Raw genomic sequence first — 24,951 nt, 5'->3', positions numbered from 1 at the left:
GAATATTAATATTTAACAAGTTAACACATATCAGTGAAAGAATAAGGATCAAAGTCAAATGGCGTTCTAACAGTTTTAATCTTCTGTCGAAAGATGGCAGTAAATTTATAGTGGCTACATAATTTACTTTGACAATTCGCCTCTATACACTCTATTCTCTTTGCTAACGATAAGCACGTGTAGGTACTTTTTGCACATCCTTGTTGACAGCGGGTTTTATTGCCCCGACGCTCAGATAGTAATGGCCCTACAATAGTGTGGGCAAAGAGAATAGATAGTATAGAGGGGTCCTGTCATAGTAAATTTTGTAGTCACAGTAAATTTACTGCCATCTATCGACACACGACTAAAACTCAAAATGAAAACGTATAAAACTATCAAAAAAATGTATATATATGGATAAATTATTTTATTAATTTAATTATTTTTATATCATTTTGACCTATGTTCATTCACTGATACCTATGTGTTAAAATTGTTAAATATGAAACGGTGTCGTCAACGCCATCTAGCTGACCATAGACCAAAGGTGTGTGCGCCATCTATCCGAGAATGACTTTTTCTTGATTTCCGAGGCACGTTTTTTCCTTAGACTTTATTCATCTTATACGAAGTTACATATGTCTTTTGTGTGAGGTTGTTCTAAATAAACTATTTTTCCATAGGTTGACGCGGCGCCGGTGATCGGCATCCCTAGCTCTGCCGATGTGAAGAAGATGAACTATTTCGCTAGCGATCTGACGATGGCGGATTATTCGCAAGCGACTAGGAATCTGACGCTGCTCAATACGGCTGGGAAGCTGACGAAAGTCGTCGGGTTTAAGTTGAGGAATTTAAGTAAGTATTAGCTTTGATAATTATACCTATTACAATTAAAATATTGTATCAATATACCTACGTCTAACTTTGCCTTTTTAACTTAAAAGTTTTCTGGAATAAAATAATAAATAATTCAATTTCGAATATGCTAATGTTTTTCCTATGAGGCAGCAGAATCTATGGTTAAAATTCTTTGGAGGTTGCGCCCATCCTGTAATAGGGGGTATTACTGCAATGTTCTGCCGCCAGAGTGCAGCACTAGCTCCTCTAGTAAACCATAGAGTAACTTATACATACTGTGCCTTAAACTGATTTTTGACAAGTTTTCACAGACAATAAAGTATGACATTGATGCATCAAGGCGGTTTGTTAACAAGGGCCTACCGCGAAACAGGAAAATCGAAATCTCGTTATCTAATCTCTCTATCGCTCTTGCATATTCGAGCGATAAAGAGGCAGATTGCAGACCCCCAGATTGTGATGGATTGTGGTAGTAGCGCCCCCTACGCAGGGTTTCGCGTAATATATCCTATTACCACCATCAAAATTAACGTGGTTAACGTCTTTCGGGTTATTGGCGCTCATTCTGTATTAGTGATCTAATTTTCATGTTATTATCATTATACTCATGAATTGAGAGTCACTTTACACAGAATATTTGCATTATTTGTATCCACGATGGACCGCGAGGAAGTTACTTAAGTTACGCATTGATTGTCGGCGTTCGGAATCCTCTTTGATGTGCTCGTGCATATTGATCGTTTTACTTAATCCGACGCCTTGCTTTCACATTTACGTTATTCACTATTGCATGCCACATCGGATATGAGGCGAAACTTGTATTCTGTACAACAAACGAAACGATTAAAATACTTAACGAAGATTATCGTAACAAATAATAATATGGTTCCGATAGTCGTGTCAGCGAACGGTCTCATAGCGAAGTGTCTCGACCAACACCTAGAGAGACTCTGGCTGGGTGCTTGGATCAAGGGTCAGATGCAGAAGGCGGTAATTTTGGACACGGCGCGTATAGTACGTCGGTTCCTCACTCTGCGGCCCTGACCACCGGCAGCTTGGGCCAAGCCCTGCTGCCGGCGGCACCCTAGGTTAGGTTTTTTTATGTGTTTATATGTATTTTTTATTGTTTTTTATGTGCTTTTGTATTTTACTTTTATATTCATGTTATAAACAACCTACGAAAAATAAATAAAGAGAATATTAAATAACGATCGTTTCGCTACGTCGATTACGAGGCGAAACTAGTAATCTAATAGTACTTACAAGTCTTACAACAAACAAAACGGTTGAAAAACTTAACCAGATTATCGTAAAATGTTCGTTTGCATAATCCGACGAATTGCTTCCACATTTCAGTAATTTATTATTGCACGGTAGATTAGATGCGTGGCGAAGCTTGTTGTTTATTACAGTAATTTAGTAGGTACCTACTTAATATCTGGGAGACCGAGCTTTGCTCGGAAAACATATAAAAACTCAAAAATGCGCATTTTCCCAGAGATAAGACTTAGCTAGATTGATTTATCGCCCCCGAAAACCCCCATATAGCAATTTTCATCGAAATCGTTAGAGCCGTTTCCGAGATCCCCAAATATATATACATTTAAATAAATAAATAAATAAATAAACAAGAATTGCTCGTTTAAAGGTATTAGATAGATAGATAGATAGTACAAAACCGGCCAAGTGCGAGTCGGACTCGCGCACGAAGGGTTCCGTGCCATTACGCAAAAATCGACAAAAAAATCACGTTTGTTGTATAGGAGCCCCACTTAAATATTTATTTTATTTTGTTTTTAGTATTTGTTATTATAGCGGCAACAGAAACACATCATCTGTGAAAATTTCAACTGTCTAGCTATCACGGTTCTCGAGTTACAGCCTGGTGACAAACAGACGGACAGCGGAGTCTTAGTAATAGGCTCCTGTTTTTACCCTATGGGTACGGAACCGTAAAAAGTAACGTAACATACGTAATTAATCTTTTTAATCTGTCGATCACTCCTAATAACTCTGGTGCTACTTATTTAAAATACTTGTCTAACCTAACTCGAGCATACAAGTGTATACAAGAGCAAATAATCTTTCAGCATACATCCAGGCAATCTACTTGAATACCAATCTATTATTCATAAAATTTATTCAGCGCTGAAACCTTCTATCCAGAATATTTCTGGATACATTTGATGTACCTACACAAATCAAAAGCCTTAATCGCAACATTTGCAACAACCTTAATTAGTACGATTGTGAACTAGGGTTTCGGTATTATATCAAACTGTTTAACGCTTTATCTCATAAAATACATATGTATGTTAGTCTGTTAGGTATTTTTAATATGGGCCTTGTTGCTGGAATTAAATTTCTAAATAAATAAGCACAAACATCACTCCCGGGCGCACGCGAGCTAATGTAAACCTTGCTTGAAAGTGTGACGGTTACTTTGACAGCGTCTGCCATAATACCTATAGTTCTCCTTGGCGCTGTGGGCACGACTAGAAACGACGACGCTTTAAGGTGTTCTTGGCGTTAAAATGTATGGTTATCTATCCAAGAAAATTAAGTCTAACATCATCTTTTACCTTTCCAGAGCCCTTCACGCCCTACAAGATCTGGGTGCGAGCATTCTACAGTTTCTCACTAGATGGCGTCAAGTCTTCAGACCTTTTGGAGCGTTTGGGCGACGCGTCGACGCCTTTATACGTCCTTACTGACGTCAAGCCGCCGTCGTCGCCGATCATCATGAATCTCACTTGCGACCAGCCCAATGGTAAGAGATATCACTGGTTTTATAGAACTCACTTTCTGTCAAGATAATCTCACTAGACGGCGTCAAGACGTCAGACCTTTTAGAGCGTTTGGGCGACGCGTCGACGCCTTTATACGTCCTCACTGACATCAAGCCGCCGTCTCAGCCGATCATAATGAACCTCACTTAACTACTAGCGACTAGCCTAATGGTAAGAGATAAGACGTGTTTTCTAGAACCCACTTCACTCTGTCGAGATAATCTCACTAGACGGCGTCAAGACTTCAGACCTTTTGGAGCATTTGAGCGACGCGTCGACGCCTTTATACGTGCTCACTGACGTCAAGCCGCCGTCTCCGCCGATCATAATGAACCTCACTTGCGACCAGCCCAATGGTAAGAGATATAACGAGTGTTCTAGAATCCACTTCACTCTGTTGAGATAATCACAATAGACGGCCTCAAGACGTCAGACCTTTTAGAGCGTCTGGGCGACGCGACGACGCCTTTTTACGTCCTTACCGACGTCAAGTCGCCGTCGCCGCCGATCATCATGAACCTCACTTGCGACCAGCCCAATGGTAAGAGATATAACGAGTGTTCTAGAATCCACTTCACTCTGTCGAGATAATCTCACTAGACGGCGTCAAGACGTCAGACCTTTTAGAGTGTTTGGGCGACGAGTCGACGCCTTTATACGTCCTTACTGACGTCAAACCGCCGTCGCCGCCGATCATTATGAACCTCACTTGCGACCAGCCCAATGGTAAGAGATAAGACGTGTTTTATAGAACTCACTTTCTGTCGAGATAATCTCACTAGACGGCGTCAAGTCGTCAGACCTTTTAGAGCGTCTGGGCGACGCGTCGACGCCTTTATACGTCCTCACTGACGTCAAACCGCCGTCGCCGCTGTGGGCGCAGCACGGTTCCATTTTTATCGTCTATCACTATGCGCGTCCCTTTCGCACTTACGTACTTGTTAGAACGTGACAGGCATGGTGACAAGGGATAAAAACGCGACCGTGCTAAGCCGCCTGATCATAATGAACCTCACTTGGGACCAGCCTAAGGGCTGATTTAGACGGCGCGCGAACTCGCATGCGATTTTAGTTACATTGCGGACTGTTGGTTACGTCCAATTCAATCGCCCGATCAAAACCCGCAATGTAATGAAACTCGCATGTTCTCGCGTCGTCTTAATGAGCCCTAATGGTAAGAGAGCGATAAGACGTGTTTTCTAGAGTCCTTTTCACTAGAGATTAACCATTTGTAAAATGTATTCAATATCTAAAGTAATTCTTAGACGAACGCACACAAACTTGACAATAGTCGGTACAGTCGCCATCAGATATATCGGAGCGGGCAAGGCGCTCAAAAATATCTGAACACGCCTCTATTGTCAAGGCGTTAGAGTGCGTGTTCAGATATTGTGAACACCTTGGCCGTCCCGATATATCTGATGGCGACTGTACCTAACTTTTGTCGTGTTGGTGTGCATAGCTTCCATAAAATTACTTGTAATTTTTCTAAATAAACTTGATTTCATTCAGAATGTTACTTTTTTAAATTTCCAGGTGTCCTCTACCTCCAATGGCGGCAACCTCTGGAATACAACAACACCTTAGACCAGTACGTGGTGACCTTGAGGAAGATACCGGAGCTGCAGCCCCGGACCCGGCTCAAACTGCCCACCAGTAAGGCCGATATCGAAACTACCATCAGTGTCGTAAGTATCGTTTATCACATGTGGTGCTACTTTATACAACAACACTTTAGACCAGTACGTGGTGACCTTGAGGAAGATACCGGAGCTGCAACCCCGGACCAGGCTCAAACTGCCCACCAGCAAGGCCGATATCGAAACTACCATCAGTGTCGTAAGTATCGTTTATCACATGTGGTGCTACTTTATACAACAACACTTTAGACCAGTACGTGGTGACCTTGAGGAAGATACCGGAGCTGCAACCCCGGACCAGGCTCAAACTGCCCACCAGCAAGGCCGATATCGAAACTACCATCAGTGTCGTAAGTATCGTTTATCACATGTGGTGCTACTTTATACAACAACACTTTAGACCAGTACGTGGTGACCTTGAGGAAGATACCGGAGCTGCAACCCCGGACCAGGCTCAAACTGCCCACCAGCAAGGCCGATATCGAAACTACCATCAGTGTCGTAAGTATCGTTTATCACATGTGGTGCTACTTTATACAACAACACTTTAGACCAGTACGTGGTGACCTTGAGGAAGATACCGGAGCTGCAGCCCCGGACCCGGCTCAAACTGCCCACCAGCAAGGCCGATATCGAAACTACCATCAGTGTCGTAAGTAAATGATTATGATTATAATTTACAGTAGATATAGAGTTACTTTACCGCACTAGTGCGATAAGTAGCATATTACGTGACCATGTCAAAAATTTATAGGGCCATTTATGTACTGTAAAACGTACAATACACGTGCGAATACTCCCTTAGGTCGTGTTTTAATATATCGCCACTCGTTGCGAATTTCCTATTTTACGCACTTGTATCATAAATAACTAAATTCTTTTTCATTTCTCATGCTCTGAAAGAGGGTCATTGTTCTAAAAGGTGTGCAGAAAATAATACGTTTCTGCACTAGAGCATTTTAGGTTCCAAGTACGATTTTTTTTACGATAAGTAATTGAAATTTGGGTATAAATCGATTTGTTATACAATTTCCATTCTGACATTTGACTCCCCATTCCATAAATAACAATACTTTTGCCTAAGTTGTTAATTGAAAGTACCCTAAAAAAATACTATAAAAATTTATTCTTAGTCATGTTTTAAAAAACACACATGCATTTTACTTTCTTCGTATTCGAAATGAAAAGTACAGTGTTTACTCGGGTGAAAGGTATCATTTCAGCCTCGGGACTATTGGCGGCCTACCTCGGCAGATATGAGTGTCTTTCATCCCTTGGTTAACAATCTACTATGTATATCTATCCCGTACAAAGAACAACACATGTGGGCGATCCGTCCAAAAAAAAAATCAAATCGGACAAAGGATGTCAAAATTACATTTATTAACAGTTATATTTTTTTAAGTATGTACGTTTCATTGGGAAGTGTCATCTTATTCACACTTTATCTTTATACATTTTTTTAAATTTATTTTACATCAATATTTCTATTATGACTCCAATTGCGTTCCGTTCCATCTGATGTTCTGACATACTATAAAAATCGTCATGAACGTAATAAACTAAATACAGAAATAAATACAGGAAAATCAATTATAATACCATTTTCCTGTATATCTTAACAGTGTATGTTTTCGTAATTCACGGAAGGTCTTAGTAACAAATTAAATTTTGAATTTTACGTGTTAGTGTTACTCTAGAATGCATTTGGCATTAAGTCCGGCATTTGTGCATTGTTGTATTTTATGTGATAAATTTTAAATAAATAATACATTTTTGGTGCGTGAACATGTAGTTTCGTTGTGGTAAATAGTGTTTTGTGAAATAATATTATATCATGAAGAGTAATAGTGTTGTAAATAAACAGTGAGGTACGGTAAAGTCCCTATTGTAAATATGTAATCTTAATGGTTAATTTATTACCTTATTTGAGCGTTTCTTTTATTTTTTGCTTTTTTTAGGGTTCCGTACCCAAAGGGTAAAACGGGACCCTATTACTAAGACTTCGCTGTCCGTCCGTCCGTCCGTCCGTCCGTCCGTCCGTCCGTCTGTCACCAGGCTGTATCTCACGAACCGTGATAGCTAGACAGTTGAAATTTTCACAGATGATGTATTTCTGTTGCCGCTATAACAACAAATACTAAAAACAGAATAAAATAAAGATTTAAATGGGGCTCCCATACAACAAACGTGATTTTTGACCAAAGTTAAGCAACGTCGGGAGTGGTCAGTACTTGGATGGGTGACCGTTTTTTTTTTTGTATTTTTTTTCGTTTTTTTTTTTGTTTTTTTTTTTGCATTATGGTACGGAACCCTTCGTGCGCGAGTCCGACTCGCACTTGCCCGGTTTTTTTTATTATATATTGTAACCTTTTTTGCTACTTTTGTGTTATTTATACTCAGAATCAGGAGTTCTTTCGATCCTAATGGGATAAAAAATGTCCCAGAGTTTTTTTCCTATTGTGTTACCATTTCCCCATATACTTTGTATGACGGTAACAAAAAGGAAATTTGAAAAATGTATGGAAATTTTAGGACACTTTTTTTCTCCTATAAGGATAAGGAAGGAAAAGGGCTCGCGATCCTGACCAGAAATAACACAAAAGTGGCAAAAAATAAAAGAAACGCTCATTTATGTGAAAATAAGTACAGAAAATGCTGTACGCGTGAGTATATTTAACGATACAGATGTTTTCTTTAGAGTGAAAATCTTTTTATAACTAGACATTTTTATAGGGATTCACAATACAAATAAAAGCCAATAGAGGACCTTTAAATATACTTATAGATTTGGGGTCAAATCGTATGTCAAAAATTGTATGTTCAGTGAAAGCGAAAATTAAGTATCTTCTATCTTTGGCCCGTTTGATCCATACTGAAAGCGATACCGTGAATATTAACCGCCTTATTCATAAAACTTTACGGGCCTGATTTTGTTAAATTGTGTTTTATCCCTTTCTTACAAATACATAAGTCAAAATGACAGATAAAGACAAACGATTCATAGCTAATTCAGGCCAGTAACGCGTTTATGAATAACTCCCTTAGGGTTTGTTCCCGGTACTGGTTTTATACAAAATCAATTCAGTACCGTAGTATATGTGTTTTTCAAGCGACTCATTCTCTTGCCCTTGTCCCATTCACTTGGGGTCGGCGCAGTATGTCTTTCTCTTCCACAACTCTCTGTCGCCCGTCATCTCATCATTTATTTTATTTATTTAAACTTTATTGCACAATAGAAGTTGACACGAAGTGACCTAACCTTAACGACCGTTTCTGGTGGTGGTGGTTTTCTGGTGTACTGTCACTGTCACAGAATAAATAATAGTACTACCGTACAGAAAGGACAATTCCTACAAGACCGAAATTTGACAGCGATTCAGGGACGAATCATGCTATCCCTTTCTAATGTACGGCACTATCCCTTTCGACTATTTAGGGTTGTAAAATTCAAGTCATTATCTTTTATCTGTGGTCGTGCACGCATAGGACGTCAAGTGGTGTCAACCCTAGTAATTGCTCGGAGCAATGCTGAGCCGAACGGTGCCGAGTTTGCCCGAAGTCAGGAGTGTCTCCCCACTGGTATTGTCTATAACGAGGTTCTTTTTGCAGTCGGTTGAGCTGTGGAACGCGACACGCTACGAAGTTAAGATATACGCCGTCACGCTGTCCGTGGCCACCCCTTTGCTTCTAGTCAACGGAACCACATCCGAACCTAAGGTGAGTGCCAGCACAAATTTAAACATTTTTTTTACCACAACTGAGGCAAATTAAAGTTTTATGATCACACTGTCGACCCTTCGTTGTGTCGAAAATGGGGTAGTTTACTGCTTAGGGTGGTTTTCCACCTGTCCAATGTGTATTTAGTCTCACATTTTGCTTAATGAGAGAGTGAGAAGCAATGACATTCGAACAAGATATTGGACGGAGAGGTGGAATGCCACCCTTAGTCAAATCACTTTCTTTTTGTGTCAAAACGATTAGCAACTATGGAATCTCTATGAAATACAGAACAATAACGTCACGGTCAAGTTACCTACTCTTTATAGTTCTTACGGATTTAATAATAGAAATTGTGTCTGAAAATAACTGCAGTCAAGGTTTTTCTAATATTTTTCTGTTGCTTTATTTCGTGCATGGTGTGAAATAATTTATTTTAAATACAGGAAACATCCCAATGGTTAAGGTATAAATTTAACCCCCTCACTGCTGATACGGCATCCTCAGGAGCACTTTACTTGCTCGAGAATTTACTCGATTTTCACCTTAATCTAAACAACTTTATCATGCGAACGGCTAAGGAGTGGAATTCACTTCCTGCAAATCTATTCCCAGTCCACTATAACTTGGATCTCTTTAAATCGAGAGTGAATAGACATCTTTTAGGTAAGCATGTTCCATCCTAGACTGCATCGGCACTTACCATCAGGTGAGATTGTGGTCAAATGTTTACCTTTTTCCAATAAAAAAAAAAAAAAAAAAAAACTTAACTAATAATGTTGTCACATAACACTTTAAACTCTCGCGTTTTGTACACATATTTGATTGCACAAACGGGTCTACCGCAAACAATGAAAACAATGAAATTATATCGCGGTAGACCCGTTTGTGCAATTAAATATAATAATGTTGTCTTCGGTTACCGCAATAGTTATTGCATAACTTAACTAATAATTATAACATTCTGTATTTCCGTTTATACCATTTTTAGGATTCCGTACCCAAAGGGTAAAAACGGGACCCTCTATTACTAAGACTCCGCTGTCCGTCTGTCTGTGTGTCACCAGATGTATCTCATGAATCGTGATAGCTAGCTAGTTGAAATTCACAGATGATGTATTTCTGTTGCCGCTATAACGACAAATACTAAAAACAAAATATAATAAATATTTAAGTGAAGTGATTTTTTTTACAGTTTTTTGCGTAGGTGGTACGGAACCCCTCGTGCGCGAGTCCGACTCGCACTTGTCCGGTTTTTTTATTTAATTTGATCTATAATGTCGTATTTTACAGGAGGTTTCCCCCGAGTGGTGCCAAGTGCACCCCGAGGCGCGAGCGCCGAGCGACCAAATAGAGCAATCTACTATGAACGCCGCCATACTCGGCGCCGGCGCCATCGCCCTGCTCGCCTGCGTCGGCGCCGCCCTACTATACTGGAGGCAAGTAACTAGCGTGTGACGAAGTCAAAATGTTACCTTGTCATTTTTTTTTTTTTTTTTTTTTTTTTTTTTTTTTTTTTTTTTTTTTATGATATAGGAGTCAACCGAGCAGACGAGCACATATCAGGGCTTCGTAGTGGACATGCTTTATGCCACCTAATCATGGTCATTTTAACACATTCAGCGCCAAGAACCCGACTGTCTCTCTCACTTTAAAGACTTACGTCGTCGCTTACACCGCGTTTTTGGGTTCCGTACCCAAGGGTAAAAACGGGACCCTATTACTAAGTCTCCGCAGTCCGTTTGTCCGTCTGTCTGTCACCAGGCTGTATCTCATGAACCGTGATAGCTATTAATTCATCATCATCATCATCATCATTTCAGCCTATATACGTCCCACTGCTGGGCACAGGCCTCCTCTCATGCGCGAGAGGGCTTGGGCTATAGTCCCCACGCTAGCCCAATGCGGATTGGGGACTTCACATACACCTTTGAATTTCTTCGCAGATGTATGCAGGTTTCCTCACGATGTTTTCCTTCACCGAAAAGCTAGTGGTAAACATCAAATGATATTTCGTACATAAGTTCCGAAAAACTCATTGGTACGAGCCAGGATTTGAACCCGCGACCTCCGGATTGAAAGTCGGACGTCATATCCACTCGGCCACCACCGCTCCCTATTAGTTAGCAGCTATTAATTAGGCAGTTGAAATTTTCACAGATGATGTATTTCTGTTACCGCTATAACCACAAATACTAAAAACAGAATAAAATATTTAAGTGGGGCTCCCATACAACAAACGTGATTTTTTTTGCCGTTTTTTGCGTAAGGTTTTTTTGTACGTTTCACAAATGATTATTTTTCTGAACAGGTGCAGATCCCGTCTAAGCAAGTGCATCAGCGCTGCCTACAACTACCTAGAGGAAGGAGGCGAAAGAGCCGCCAGGGCGCCGTTGAACTCATACAAGAAACCTGGTAAGTTGCCAGTCTGATTATTCCTAGAGTTAGACCAAGAAAAGTCTGCAGCCATTTTGATAGCCCACGCAGTGCAAGTGTCATTTTAAACGTTAAACTTCTATGAAATTATGACGTGTAAATAACACTTGCACTGCGTGGGCTATCAAAATCGCTGCAGACTTTTCTTGGTCTAACTCTATCTATAATTGCTGCTAGTTCTACGCTACAGGAGCGGATTTCCGCCTTGGTTTACCTAATAAGTTTTACCAAAAACTCATCTCATTTTGACCACAAATAGCGCCGTACAGCGAGATGGACGACTAAACGATTTTAAAAGTTCCCAGCAAGCTAGCTCGGTTCTCCATACAAACGTAGTCACGTCTTCATTTTAAAATGACTTGCTAGATTGCTCTGAAACTTTGTACTTACAATATGATAAGGTATATCTAGTTCTGTAACCTATAGTTAAAAAAATACAGCAAATTTAAGTTTTTCATACAAAACTTGTTTTTGCTCTATTTCGTTTGTTTTATAAACTGGAGATATAACAACTAATTACAAAACTAGATATACCTCATGTCGTTGTATGTGCAAAGTTTCATTACAATCCAACTCGTAGTTAAAATGTGAACGAAACACCGTTTGTATGTGGAAAGGTGAAATTCGGCCGAGCTGAGGACTCTATAACGCTATCGGTAAATTAATGAAACAGTTCCAAATAGTAGTCAATTATTCAACTTTCACTATGATTTATTACAGTGGTAAACTGTTCGCCACTACGGCCAGCGGGTTCCCCCACACCGGCGGGGCCGGAGAGTTCAGCCAAACCGCCCCGCATCGGCGGCGCGCAGCATCCCGTAGTGTGCGCTAGAGACTTCCCGAAGCATGTCGCTTCGCTACATGCTGATGGAGATATTGGATTCAGGTATTAAATTTTTTTTTAATTGATAATTTTAGGAGCTTAGTCGCTGAGCGATTATGGCGCTCCATACGTTCGCGAAAATACAGTAGCATTAGGTATAAGATAATTATTATTATACTTAGTTAATACACAATTTATAAGTCTTATACAGTAATTTTGCTTGCTCTGACTCAGGATTAGCCAGCACGACATTGCATAATCCAGTGTTAAATGTATTAAATATTATCCCTAAATTCCGCCCAGATATATACGGTAACTAAAAAAATAAGTTCATTTCCGTTGCCAGGGAGGTTTTGGGATTATACTGAGCAACTCTTACTATGGGACCAACCCCGAAATCGCGAAAAAAAATTTGGCTGTTTCATACATTTTGGCTGGTCTATTTTCTAGGGGAGGGTAGGGAAGTTCTTTTTTAGCCCTGTAGAGATCAAATCGCTGGTGCATTATTCGAATCGCTTGCAAAGCAAATGTAGGAGCGGAACAAGAGCGGTACCCGAACTCGTAGTACAGTCAACTGTAAAAATATGGGTGTACAAATCATTACAAAAATATGTCCCATAACTCTTGTCAGTGAATTAAGAACTATGGGACATATTTTTGAGTAAGTTATCTACACCCATATTTTTTTTAGTTGACTGTACGATACGTCATGTGATAGTGCTGATAATGCACGTATATAATTTATTGCAGGCTCGCTAAATGCCCGTATTTATATAAATTTCTGAAATACATTACGCGGAAGCGGTGCACATAATATGCGGAAGCGGTGCACATCCCTGTCGCGTAGGGTGCGGGACAGCTCTAACATTATCCTGAGGGCATTTGCGTCAAGGTTTGACTGTCAGTATATAAACCATTGTAATATGATACATGTACTGACAGGCAAGCCAATATACTGTATGTAGAAAGTCTGTGATGTCCTGTATATATACTAACCTTAGTTGTAGGAACATTAATTTAATGATTTCACACTGTTACTAACACATGTAATGTATTAATGTAATGTAATGTTATAATTTAATTTAATTTTAATATTAATTTTAATTTTAATTTTGATTTTAATTTTAATTTTATTTATTTTAATTTTAATTTTATATGGACCTGGTCTGAAATAAAGTATATTCATTCATTCATTCATTCATTCATTACCCTCTATACAGTCCTTACCCTATCGTGAAATAGAAAAAGCAATGATTAATTAATTTGTTTGTTAACAGCAAAGAGTACGAGATAGTGGTTGCGAAGTCTGCCGCGCTCGGTCACACGAGCCACTACAGCCATCGGCCTGAGAACCGGCTCAAGAACCGTTACTTGAACATCACTGCATGTAAGTTATAGAAATGTCGACTATTATTGATTTTCTCTCCAAGTATTCTATAATTATATTTTCTCAAAAATGGACGGCAAAGTCGACTTTGCCGTTTAAAAAGTAGGTCGCGAAGCGCGTAGTTTATGGTCAGTCAAAAATTAAAAAGTTAAAAACATTGCAGTCTCGATTTTGGGACTGCAATGTTGCATACAAATTCCATTATTTGTCGAGTTCCAAACTTTTTAAAAGTTAAAATGGCCATATCAAATGAAGGCACAGGCCTATTAAACAGCCAAACAGATGATTAGTACCGCGACTATTTAGCTGTCTCAAATAGGTTGGCGTATTTTCGGCAGAAAAATACACTTCTATTTTTTTATTAAAAAAATAAAAAGGCGGCATAGCTAATTTTTTCAATTGTTTCTACTTTTTTCTGTGAAAACATATACGTAAGAACGTTGCTTTTGTAAAATATTTCTATGATATTTATATTTCTTGCACCATTTTTGAGAAAAGCACTATATATGACTCGGCTGGAAGGCTACTTGCTGGCTTCGGATTCAATTAAACGGACTCCCAAGGTCGTCCGTTTAAAACGAATCCTCAGCCTGCAAGTAGCTACTTCCGAGCCTCGACAATAATGTACTATTTTTCCATAGCCCCGATAAAGATCAGGGGAGTTCCAGGACCTTTAGTTTAAGTGATCTGTTCTTGCTAGATCGTCGGTCTGCCTCTCTCTATGCAGGCTTCGCTCGTTGCGTCTTCCGGGTCATGCAACTTGGGGCATCGGTACAGATGTAGTGCATAATTCTTTTCCATCGTATTTTCTCGGAAACGTTCGTATTTGTCATGCTACTTTATTCAACAACAGTACTTTTTGTACCGAGACTGACTGAAATAGCAAGACACGTTCGTACGTTTCCGTGAAAATGTGATGGAAAATAATTATGCGCTTACATCTGTAGGATACGAGGGAATGTTTTGGAGATTCTCAATTTTTGTTCAGCGGGAGACATTTTTCTGATGAATGATGGATCTGTCGTTAGGGCCGATTTAGACGGCGCGCGAACTCGCATGCGATTTTAGTTACATCGCGGACCGACGGTTACGTCCAATTCAACCGACCGATCATAGCCCGCAACGTAATGAAATTCGCACGCGAGTTCTCGTATCGTCTAAATGAGCCCTTACAATATGCATAATTTATGGCCAGATGACCACTCGCGGGTGTGCGTGTCGGCGGGCGCGCGCTGCGGCGCGGCGGGCTGCGCGGGCGGGGGCGCGGGCGGGGGCGCGGGCGGGGGCGCGGCGGCGGCGGCGGCGGGCGCGCCGTGCGGCTACGTCAACGCCAACTTCATCGACGGCATCCGCGGCGAGCTCGACACCGACACCCGGCGGAAGATCGAGCGCAAGATACGCAGGTATACTATTAACCTTTTGACGGCCCCAGACGGCTATGGCCGTCTTTGGAAAGTCTCGCCCCGGACAGGCGTGGCTCGCTCCGCGATTTTGTCGCTTTGCAACAGGCAGCTACAAAAACATCCGTTCCACACCAATTTTGGTGGCTAGCCATAAGCCGTGCGTGGCGCTGTCGCCGCCTAGCGGCCATATCTGTCCCGATCGTAACAGACGCGTTTTGTTAGAGAGTGAATCTTCTGTACCTAGTACTATTTATTCTGTGCCACGGACGCCAACGACGGCTCCAGCCGTCAGCTTCGCCAATACAATAGGGACTTACGCGGGACTCCGTAAAGTTCAATTTTGCTTATATAATAACGATCGCCTGTCGTCCGGGGCCCGGCATATTCCTTCGCCGTCTGGTTTCAAAAGGTTGACAACTATAGGTCATCATCATCATCATCGGGCTTCCATTTATTCGCGCGAAATGTTAATGTCAAATTTGGTTAACCCAACAACGCTTAAGCAACGTCCAAGAACTAGAGGGCAGCACTAGCTTATAAGCGTGTATCTTCAAGTTTTATATATAGATCATATACAAAAGTTACGGGAATCACCCTGAGACTATCGACGATCTGTCTACGCAGAATCTTTAACTTCTTCGGTCACATAACCAGAAAACACGACACTGGAGAAAATGCTGGTGACAAGAAAAAAAGAGGGATATCGAAGAGGAAGAAATCCTATGCAATGGACTGATCATATCAGTGGCAACTCCGGCAAGAAAGTTCACGAGGCCATTCACACTGCCGAAGACCGAAACACGTGGAAAGCAATCGTTCGAAAAGTAATTTAGAGAGGTCACGACCCTCAGCTATGAGGAATACGACTCGAGGAGGAGGAGGATATAGATCATAAAGTAGCAGACCTTTCAAGTCTTTTAACCACTACAGTCTCTGTAGGCTGTCTAAATTAAGTCGGTTCTTTTCCTGTTAAGTATGGCGTGGAATATTACCAAGCATTAAAGCCAAATTGATGCAGTCTTAGCGTAGACGAGCTCTAAATGACTGGTGAATTAGGGAGTGCAATCTCGGTATTCCGAGATCTCGAAATACCGAGATCTCGTCCATTTTTTGCACGATTAATCTTGCACGCTAAATCGTGCGCGATCTCGCAAGATTTGCAAGATTGCGTATCTATGCATTCCATTAGCTACACTCGCCCAAATCTAGATGTTTTCTTAAATTTTACTGTTACGCACCATCTGCACGTTTGTGTTTTTGACCTAACCGTCGTATTATTATGCAATACACCGTTAACACAATTTTTTTTTGTGTTTATTACTAACCTACCTTAGGTTTTTTTTTGTCTAATATATTTTGTCGGGTCCTTATCGGCGTGAGAATGCGATGCCATCTGCTTGACCGTTATGGACCACGGAGTGCGAGCTATCGCACCGAGACTTATTTTCAGTCAGTTACTCCACGACTTTCTAGTTGAACTTGAGCGACTTGAATTCGCGCGCGGATCTTAATAAGCTACATACTTTCAAAATAACCCGTAATTTTCTTTTCAAATAAATGAATCCGTAAACCTTATATGTATTTTATTTCATATTTTCGTCCCTAGAATAGTACCTATACTCAGTTTCAATTGAATACTAAAAATGATTCGTAGATTTGCGAGATCTCGCAAAATACCGAGATCTTGCGAGATTGGACCTCTTAAATCTTGCAAATACCGAGATTGATGATTATGCTGCAAGATTGCACTCCCTATGGTGAATTAATTGTTTTGTCAAATTAGAATTTAGTATTAGAGTTCAGATGTGTTTGCATCCGTACCGGGCTGAAATGTATTTTTTATTTTATTTTATTTTTCATCATTTTATCATTATTTTACAGTATTAACATTTATTTTAATTTCATCCATAGGCAACCATCAGTAAAACCCGCGAAGCCGCCGCCCATAGTCGCGGAAGGTATCGAGAGCGCGTTCCTCAACATCGAATTCTCCGGTATCGTGGAGAGCGAGCAGAGCGATAGCGATAGCGAGCGAAGCGACAGCGATCCAGATCTCGACGATGTTTATGTCGACGTTGGTAAGTTATACACTTCCTATTAGCTGGACTACTATACGCTATTCACTAGACGACCACAGACCACGCAATATAAAATGTTAGCAATGACATACACGGCTTAACATAGAATTCCCCGGAATCGTGGAGAGCGAGCAGAGCGATAGCGACAGCGAGCGAAGCGATAGCGATCCAGATCTCGACGATGTTTATGTCGACGTTGGTAAGTTATACACTTCCTACTAGCTAGACTACTACACGGTACTCACTAGACGATTACAGACTACCCACAAGACTACGCAGTATAAAACGTTAGCAAAGACATACACGGCTTAACATAGAATTCTCCGGAATCGTGGAGAGCGAGCAGAGCGATAGCGACAGCGAGCGAAGCGATAGCGATCCAGATCCCGACGATGTTAATGTCGACGTTGGTAAGTTATACACTTCCTACTAGCTGGACTACTACACGCTATTCACTAGACGATTACAGACTACGCAATATAAAATGTTAGCAAAGACGCGGCTTAAAATAAAATTCTCCGGAATCGTGGAGAGCGTGCAGAGCGATAGCGACCTTGACGTTGTTTACGTCGATGTTGGTAAGTCGGTAAATCCATGTCAAGGCTTAGAGTAACGCAAATAACGAGAGGGCATCGAGACTCACTGGAATTTTGTAGTTTATTCAAGCTTTAAAAAAAGTAATTAATCTCATACTTAGCTCGTAGCAATCGGCACGAACCTCGTTTTGACAATTTGGCCTTAAATAAAAACTAAATCGGCAATAACATTTACACAATTGCACATTATTTCCTTAGGGTGGTATTCCATCTGTCCAATATCTTGGTCCAATGTGCATTGCGTCTCGCTCTCGCACTCTCTCTACACATTGGACCAAGAAATTGGACACCCACCCTTAGTTAAAATAGTGATTAATTCTGTTCAGAAATATTAAGCATTTGGGGGTTATCCTGTAGTCGACTTGCAAGAAGCTTTACTTCAGTTTCTTAAGCGAGGCGTAGACTAGCAAGAATTTGCATGCAATTTACGTTACATTGCCGACTACTAAGGTAGTGCATTCAAAAGTTTGATCAGATACCGCAATGTAATGAAAATTTGTATGCTAGTCTAAATCGCTTTACCAATAAAATACTTGATATTTTCTACAGATGGCGTCCCAACCAGAGTGAAGCTAGAGTGGCTAGTATGGAAACGGCGCTACATAGCGACTCAAGGCCCCACCCCGCACACGCTCGACGCGTTCTGGCGCATGATCTGGCAACACAAAGTTCACACTGTAGTCATGATTACCAACCTAGTTGAACGGGGACGGGTGAGTAATTATAGTCTATATGACACTGACATAAGATTGAAGTTAGAATGGCTGGTATGGAAGCGGCGCTACATAGCGACTCAAGGCCCCACCCCGCACACGCTCGACGCGTTCTGGCGCATGATCTGGCAATTTCGCAAATTCAAGTATTTTAGAGTTCCGTACTCAAAGGGTAAAAACGGGACCCTATTACTAAGACTCCACTGTCCGTCTGTCTGTCACCAGGCTATATCTCATGAACCGTGATAGACAGACAGTTGAAATTTTCACAGATGATGTATTTCTGCTGCCTCTATAACAACACATACTAAAAAGTACGGAACCCTCGGTGGGCGAGTCCGACACGAACTTGTCCGGTTTTTTACTACATTCACGTTGATAATGTTAAGTCATGATCATAAAGTTGGACTGATCTAAATAACTTGATTACAACAATTATAACATCGAATGATGAGGTTGACAATTTCTTACTATCTTCGAACAGTCCCGATTTGAAAAATTAAATTAGAATTTCCGACTTCAAACTGCGTAATGAGGCCGTTTCTTTTTTGTTAAAGATAATTAGTAGCAGCCGTATTCGAACAATGAGATACGTCAAATACTAGATATTGAAACGACATATCGTTTCAATATCTAGTATTTGACGTATCTATACGTAATCCATAGGATTGGATATGTCAGTGTCAAACAAGTGTCAAAAGTGACGTTTTTGTTTGAAGAAACGTGTATTTTGACACTCGTTTGACACTGACATATCCAATCCATATCGTTTCAATATCTAGTATTTGACGTATCTCATTGTTCGAATACGGCTGTTGGTCTGTTATAATTGGTTATTATTTTCCAGCGTAAATGCGACATGTACTGGCCGGGTGGTGGTCGGGGCAGCTCCGCGGAGTTCGGTGGCGTGCACGTCACATTACTACACGAAGATGTTCGCGCCGCCTACACCGTGCGCCATCTGCGGGCGAAGAACAACAACCCTAAATCGGTAAACATTTCTGACAGACGTATAAGTACAATAGGCAATATTAGGCAAAGCTCTGCGTAGGCGGCACCACTAGCACATACAGTAAACAAACCTCATTGACATCATCAATGACACATCATGCGTCACTAGGTCAATCACATGGCCTACCGTGAAACACGATAATCGAAAGTTCGGTTTCTGTCTCTCTATCACTCTTGCTTATTAGATCGATAGAGAGGCAGATAAAGAAATTTCGATTTTCGCGTTTCGCGGTAGGCCACCTGTAAACAAACCGCCTTGATGCATCAATGTCATAGTGAAAACTTGTCAAAAAACTGTGTAAGGCCTAGTATGTATAAGTTACTCTATGGTTTACTAAACAAATTAGTGCTGCACTCTGGCGGCAGAACATTGCAGTATTTGCAGTAATACTCCCTATTGACTAAAAACTGAAGAATCGACCCTGTTCATTAGTGTTTTTAGCGCCTGGAAACAAGCAAGCCGTTGGAAAAACTGACGTCAACAAACTTCACGTGCACGTCCTTTTTATCGAATGCATTTATTCTTTCGTGGATGATAACACCATTAACGTTTAGGAAGATTTTCGGCCCTTATATTCGCAACTTGCAAGACGTATATTTTTTTTTATTTTATAATGTAGTATTAGCATTAACAGATAAACCTTACATGCTTACACTTAGATTTCATTTATATTTACTTCTTAACTTATCTTAACATTTATAACTTATCTTATCTTAACATTTTAACATTTATATGAAACCGTCATTCGAATTCCCGCTTATCACGATATATTGCCGTTACGCCTGAACGAAGTATTTCGCTACGTGCCTGGAAACCTATGCCACAGGTTACATCCTAGCGTTCTAGCGTAGCTTAACGGTAAATATGTTAAATTTTATTTTCGTGTCTACAGGATAGCGAGCCCGCAAGTCCAGTGAACGAAGCCGAAGCGGCCGGTCGCATTATAGTCCAATACCATTACACAGTATGGCCCGACCACGGCACACCAAGGCATCCGCTTGCGGTATTACCCTTCGTGAAGGCCGCCGCCGCCGACCCCGGCACCGTGCTAGTGCATTGCAGGTACTAATAGGGTGCATCTTAAATCTTTCAAAACTAGAAATAAAAATGTCGAAGTTTGCTCATAGATCGATATTTTTATAACCTTTTTCTCTTATTAACAGTGCGGGCGTCGGACGGACAGGCACGTACATAGTCCTCGACGCGCAACTCAACCAGCTCAAGCTCACCGGCACCCTAAGCCCTCTAGGGTTCCTCTGTCGCGCGCGCACCCAACGGAACCACCTCGTCCAAACCGAAGAACAGTACGTTTTCGTCCACGACGCGTTACTCGAGCACGTCCGCTCAGGAAACACAGAAGTCGAGTTCGCCAAAGCGAGGGAATATCTAGTCAAACTACTCCAACCTATCCCCGAAGACGAGCTCGCCGTTTTAGACCTTAAACCTACCAAGCAAAAGAGCGTTAATGACTTGACAAATGGAATAGAAAACGGCGAGACAGCCAGCTTGAAATCGAGTAAAGAAGTAAGCGAAAACAATGCGGAAAACGGCAGTCAACTCTCTATAAAGACTGAAGATTTAAACAGTGAGCAAAGCAAGAGTGTTAAAGAGGATGATGAGAGTAAAGAGGTGATGGTTAATGGGGATGAGAGCGAGGGGGTGTATGATTTGGCACCGAGGTCGACGGACACGTACAGTAAGAAGATGCAGGCGTATAATAATATGACTGATCAGGAGAAAGAGGAGATGAGGAGGTGAGATGTTGTTTTATTTCTATAACTGCCTCAATAGCCGATTAGTTTCTTCAGGGGTCCGGTTTTTAAAATAAAATGGCCGTCGCGGTCCGTTTCTACTTGAGTTTATTAAATTAAGCAAAAGTAAAGTACAGCACAAAATAATTCAGCGGTCCGGATATGGACCGCTGTCCGCCATTTAATGACGCCTGGCTAGTCGGTAGTGACCTTGCCTACGAAGCTGGAGGTCCCGGCTTCGAATCCCGATAAGGTCATTAATTTGTGTGTTTATCACGAATATTTGTTTCTGGGTTGAACATTCTGGGCTATACGATATATCGTCGTCTAGTATTCACAACACAAGCCTTATTGAGCTTACTATGGCAGTAGGTCGATTTATGTAAGATTGTCCAATATTTATTTATTTTATATTTTCATCCTTAGTTTCACTGGAATTAAGTGCACAATTGTATGACTATTCTTTTATAAATTAATTATATTTTGTCATGTAATATGTTTTACCTCACTAACAGGGCGAACCGAGTGGAAAACTACGCATTGCTAGAGCGCATGCGGTCTCTGGCGAACCGGAATCAAACTTATCAGGGCCCGCCGCCAGTCAATCTACTCGAGAAACAGTTCTTGGTAAGTCATATTTGTTGTGAACGCCTTTTGAACGCCGAAGTCGTTAACTGATGCGCGTGGCTACAGTCAAGTTCTAGCATTCCGTCAAGGTTCACGATGACGGCGCGCACGATATGTGTGGCGTTCAAAGGGTGAAATTATGATGATTATGATTATGAAACTTTGTTAAAATTTTCAAACAATGTTTTCTCACGCTACTGTTCGGAAATGTTGCAATCGGTAGTCGAAATGAAGGCTTGAAAACTGCGTTTAGATTTTTTTCAAACCGCTACATTTTCGTCTTCCATGCTGTGATTAGTCAATCGACTCGATAATAGCCAACTCTCCGGCCTCCTCAGCAAAGGGCATACAGGAACATTTAATAGCGTTGATTGTTAAGAGAATAGATTTAATAAGATCGTGCGAATACTATTGTTTGTTTCCAGCTAATAACGCGGTCGTGCGTGGACGCGTCCGTGTCTGCGCGCGCGCCGCACAACCTGGACAAGAACCGGCCCGGCGCCGCGCTGCCCTCCGACACGGCGCGCGTCATGCTAGTGCCCAAACCCGGCGTCGAAGGTGACCAACCATTCAACAAACATCTGCTTCTTCTTCAATCAGTCACTCAATACGTTGGAATCAGTACCCTCAATTCGTTCTTCAGTCAGTCCCTCAATACGAGGATCGTGACATCATATCCTTCTGTTGAAGATCAGGTTCCTCCATAGGGTTCTGTTCCCCGCCAAGCGCATGACCTCGTGCATATAGTGCCTCAAGAAATACATAGCCGGTCAAACAAGTCTGTCAGTAGAAAAAGACGCGAAATTCAAGTTTTCTATGGAGGGATAACTGTTCGCGCCTACATTTTTTAAATTTACCGCTCTTTTCTACTGACGGAAATTGCTTGACAGAGTATATAATCACTTGGAATTCGCGCGCAAAAAATACTAGAAGAGCGGAACTATGGCCTTGAATCACTCTCTCTTCAAGGTGACTTGAAATCTTCTGTGGCTACTTTCATGAGATTTAATGGCTATCGGCCTCAGCCTCAGACAGAACACATAACACGTTTGTTCTTCATTTAATTCCCACCCTATGTATAACTCTGCAGGTGGTACACGTCATTTTTGAGTTGATGGATTGATAACTTCAAAGATTAACTTAATCAACCGTTTCCCGGCACCTTACCATACTAAGGTTCAGTTGCATCAAACTGTCTGTCACCGTTAAAACGTTCGCTAAATATTTGCATACTTCACTGCTGTGTGACAATGATCAGCCCGTCAAGTGTGGATGGTGCAGCTGGCCCTAAGAGTAATGTTTAATTACAAACTTATTTTTAAATCAAAGTATATATTTCCACTTTTCCACAGGAAGCGAATACGTGAACGCGTCATGGGTGTGCGGCCGGCGGCGGTTGCGCGAGTTCGCCGTCACACAACACCCTCCCCCCGACGCCGCGCCCGAACTATGGCGGTTACTATGGGACCATACGGCCCAGCTGGTTCTACTGCTGCACTCGCCGTCCGACCCGGTAACTGTCTCCTTCTGTCTAGTGTAGTGTGAGAGTGACGCAACACCCTCCCCCCGACGCCGCGCCCGAACTGTGGCGGTTACTATGGGACCATACGGCCCAGCTGGTTCTACTGCTGCACTCGCCGTCCGACCCGGTAACTGTCTCTTTTTGTCTAGTATAGTGTGAAAAAGATTAATGCGAAATGTTTTTTTAGCGATTACTAATTGAGTGAATTGAAGAAACTCCAGAAAAATTTCACACGGTATGTACTTCCGTGCGTACTGCATCCCTGAAAACCTCAAAAATGACCCCCATGTCAATTCAAGTCGGCTTTTCTTAACTCATATCTCTTGTTATAGTTTAGTAATAAGAATATACATGTATACGATGCTTTTGCTGCTATTAGATTTAACAAGCATTTAATGACACTCGTCAAAGCCTTATATGCCGATATCATCAAATAAGCAATTTTATAAAAGTTTTCTTCATTGCAGGAATGCGAAACGTTCTGGCCCACCGAAGACGAAAAGGAACTGTTCGTCGCCAACTTCAGAGCGAGCTTCGTTTCCAAGGACACCTACGTGGCCCATCGGAAGACCAGCCGGAAACCGACCCCTACGGAAACCCCCGTCGAACCGGAAACCAATGGCTACCGACGGCAGGAGTCAGACTGTGCTGACGACGAAAGACTAATACCAGAAAATAGCTCCCCAGTATCCGACGTAGAACCCGCCTACCGCTTCGACAGAACGGAACTCAGACTCGAGCGTCTCAGTACTGGAAACAGAGACTTATCCGCCCGGAAATCCATAGCGAACGGCGACCTATTCTCCTCGTTTTCGGAAAAGAAATCCGGCCCAAAATCACCCAGAAGCCCTTCGAAAATGTCGCTCAAAAACTTCAAGTTAAGCTCCCCTACGAAGTTTAAGTTCCCTGATTGGGGGTCGAGAACTGCGGGTTCCCCTCCCGATGTAGCCCCGCCCCCACCCCCTGTAGCGCCCTCTCTCACTGTCGAAGAAGAGGCGGAACTAAGACGGCCGTGCTATAGGTTTGAAAAGGTCGAAAGCGTGCCAGAGAACACGCCTTCGGATCGGATAATAGAAGTAACAAACGTCAGCGTACATTCATTACAAGACGATTACCAATTAAGTGTTAAGTTTATACAATGCTCTGGCTGGCTAGATGGTGACACCACAGAGTATACGCAAGGCAAACCGGAGGAGAATGAGTTTGTCAGAGCAGTGAGGGACGCTGTCAGTGAGAGCGAGAGGGAGGAGGCTGTGGATAGGCTTATAGCGCCGTATAGGGACTCGTTCGCGCTGATCGAGTTTGTTGCGGGGTGCCAGATGGAGTATAAGAACGGGCCGGTGGTTGTGGTTGATAAGTAAGTATAGCCAAATTGCTTGAGTTTTGGTATATTGACTTGCTTTACAGCATTTACGAAATTAGTTACACGGTGATAAACTAGAGAAAAAAAATGATTTCAATTTTTGTAAAATAGCACATTTTTGCTGAATGAAACGGTTAGTGTAAATTCGGTAGCCACTTAAGTTTTCAAAATAAAATAGCACATTAAGTCCAATAAGGGGCTATTCATAAATTACGTCATTTCAAATTAGGGGGGGGGGGGGTCTGGACATC

General features: G+C 41.6%; 2 protein-coding genes across 2 annotated transcripts in view; one reads left to right on the top strand and one right to left on the bottom strand.

Moving 5' to 3' along the window:
• The window catches only part of LOC134801485 (uncharacterized), a 234,132-nt gene that overhangs the window by 77,725 nt on the left and 131,456 nt on the right, over positions 1–24,951 (bottom strand). The gene's annotated exons all lie outside the window — the stretch shown is intronic.
• Positions 1–24,951, top strand: part of LOC134801513 (uncharacterized) — a 49,013-nt gene that overhangs the window by 21,296 nt on the left and 2,766 nt on the right. The window contains exons 5-22 of the mRNA XM_063774124.1: positions 666–837; positions 3,431–3,610; positions 5,166–5,317; positions 8,882–8,989; positions 10,283–10,428; positions 11,301–11,404; positions 12,146–12,311; positions 13,526–13,635; positions 14,831–15,038; positions 16,950–17,116; positions 18,262–18,425; positions 19,273–19,416; positions 20,330–20,499; positions 20,601–21,191; positions 21,704–21,815; positions 22,241–22,373; positions 23,168–23,328; positions 23,805–24,694. Of these exons, the coding sequence (XP_063630194.1) occupies positions 666–837; positions 3,431–3,610; positions 5,166–5,317; positions 8,882–8,989; positions 10,283–10,428; positions 11,301–11,404; positions 12,146–12,311; positions 13,526–13,635; positions 14,831–15,038; positions 16,950–17,116; positions 18,262–18,425; positions 19,273–19,416; positions 20,330–20,499; positions 20,601–21,191; positions 21,704–21,815; positions 22,241–22,373; positions 23,168–23,328; positions 23,805–24,694 (3,878 nt within the window). The remainder of the gene's footprint in view (positions 1–665; positions 838–3,430; positions 3,611–5,165; positions 5,318–8,881; positions 8,990–10,282; positions 10,429–11,300; positions 11,405–12,145; positions 12,312–13,525; positions 13,636–14,830; positions 15,039–16,949; positions 17,117–18,261; positions 18,426–19,272; positions 19,417–20,329; positions 20,500–20,600; positions 21,192–21,703; positions 21,816–22,240; positions 22,374–23,167; positions 23,329–23,804; positions 24,695–24,951) is intronic.

This window comes from Cydia splendana, chromosome 22 (genome assembly GCF_910591565.1).
Source record: "Cydia splendana chromosome 22, ilCydSple1.2, whole genome shotgun sequence".
Lineage (NCBI taxonomy): Eukaryota > Metazoa > Arthropoda > Insecta > Lepidoptera > Tortricidae > Cydia > Cydia splendana.
The sequence above is the reverse complement of the archived record's forward strand: the minus strand, read 5'-3'. Positions and strand labels throughout refer to the sequence as shown.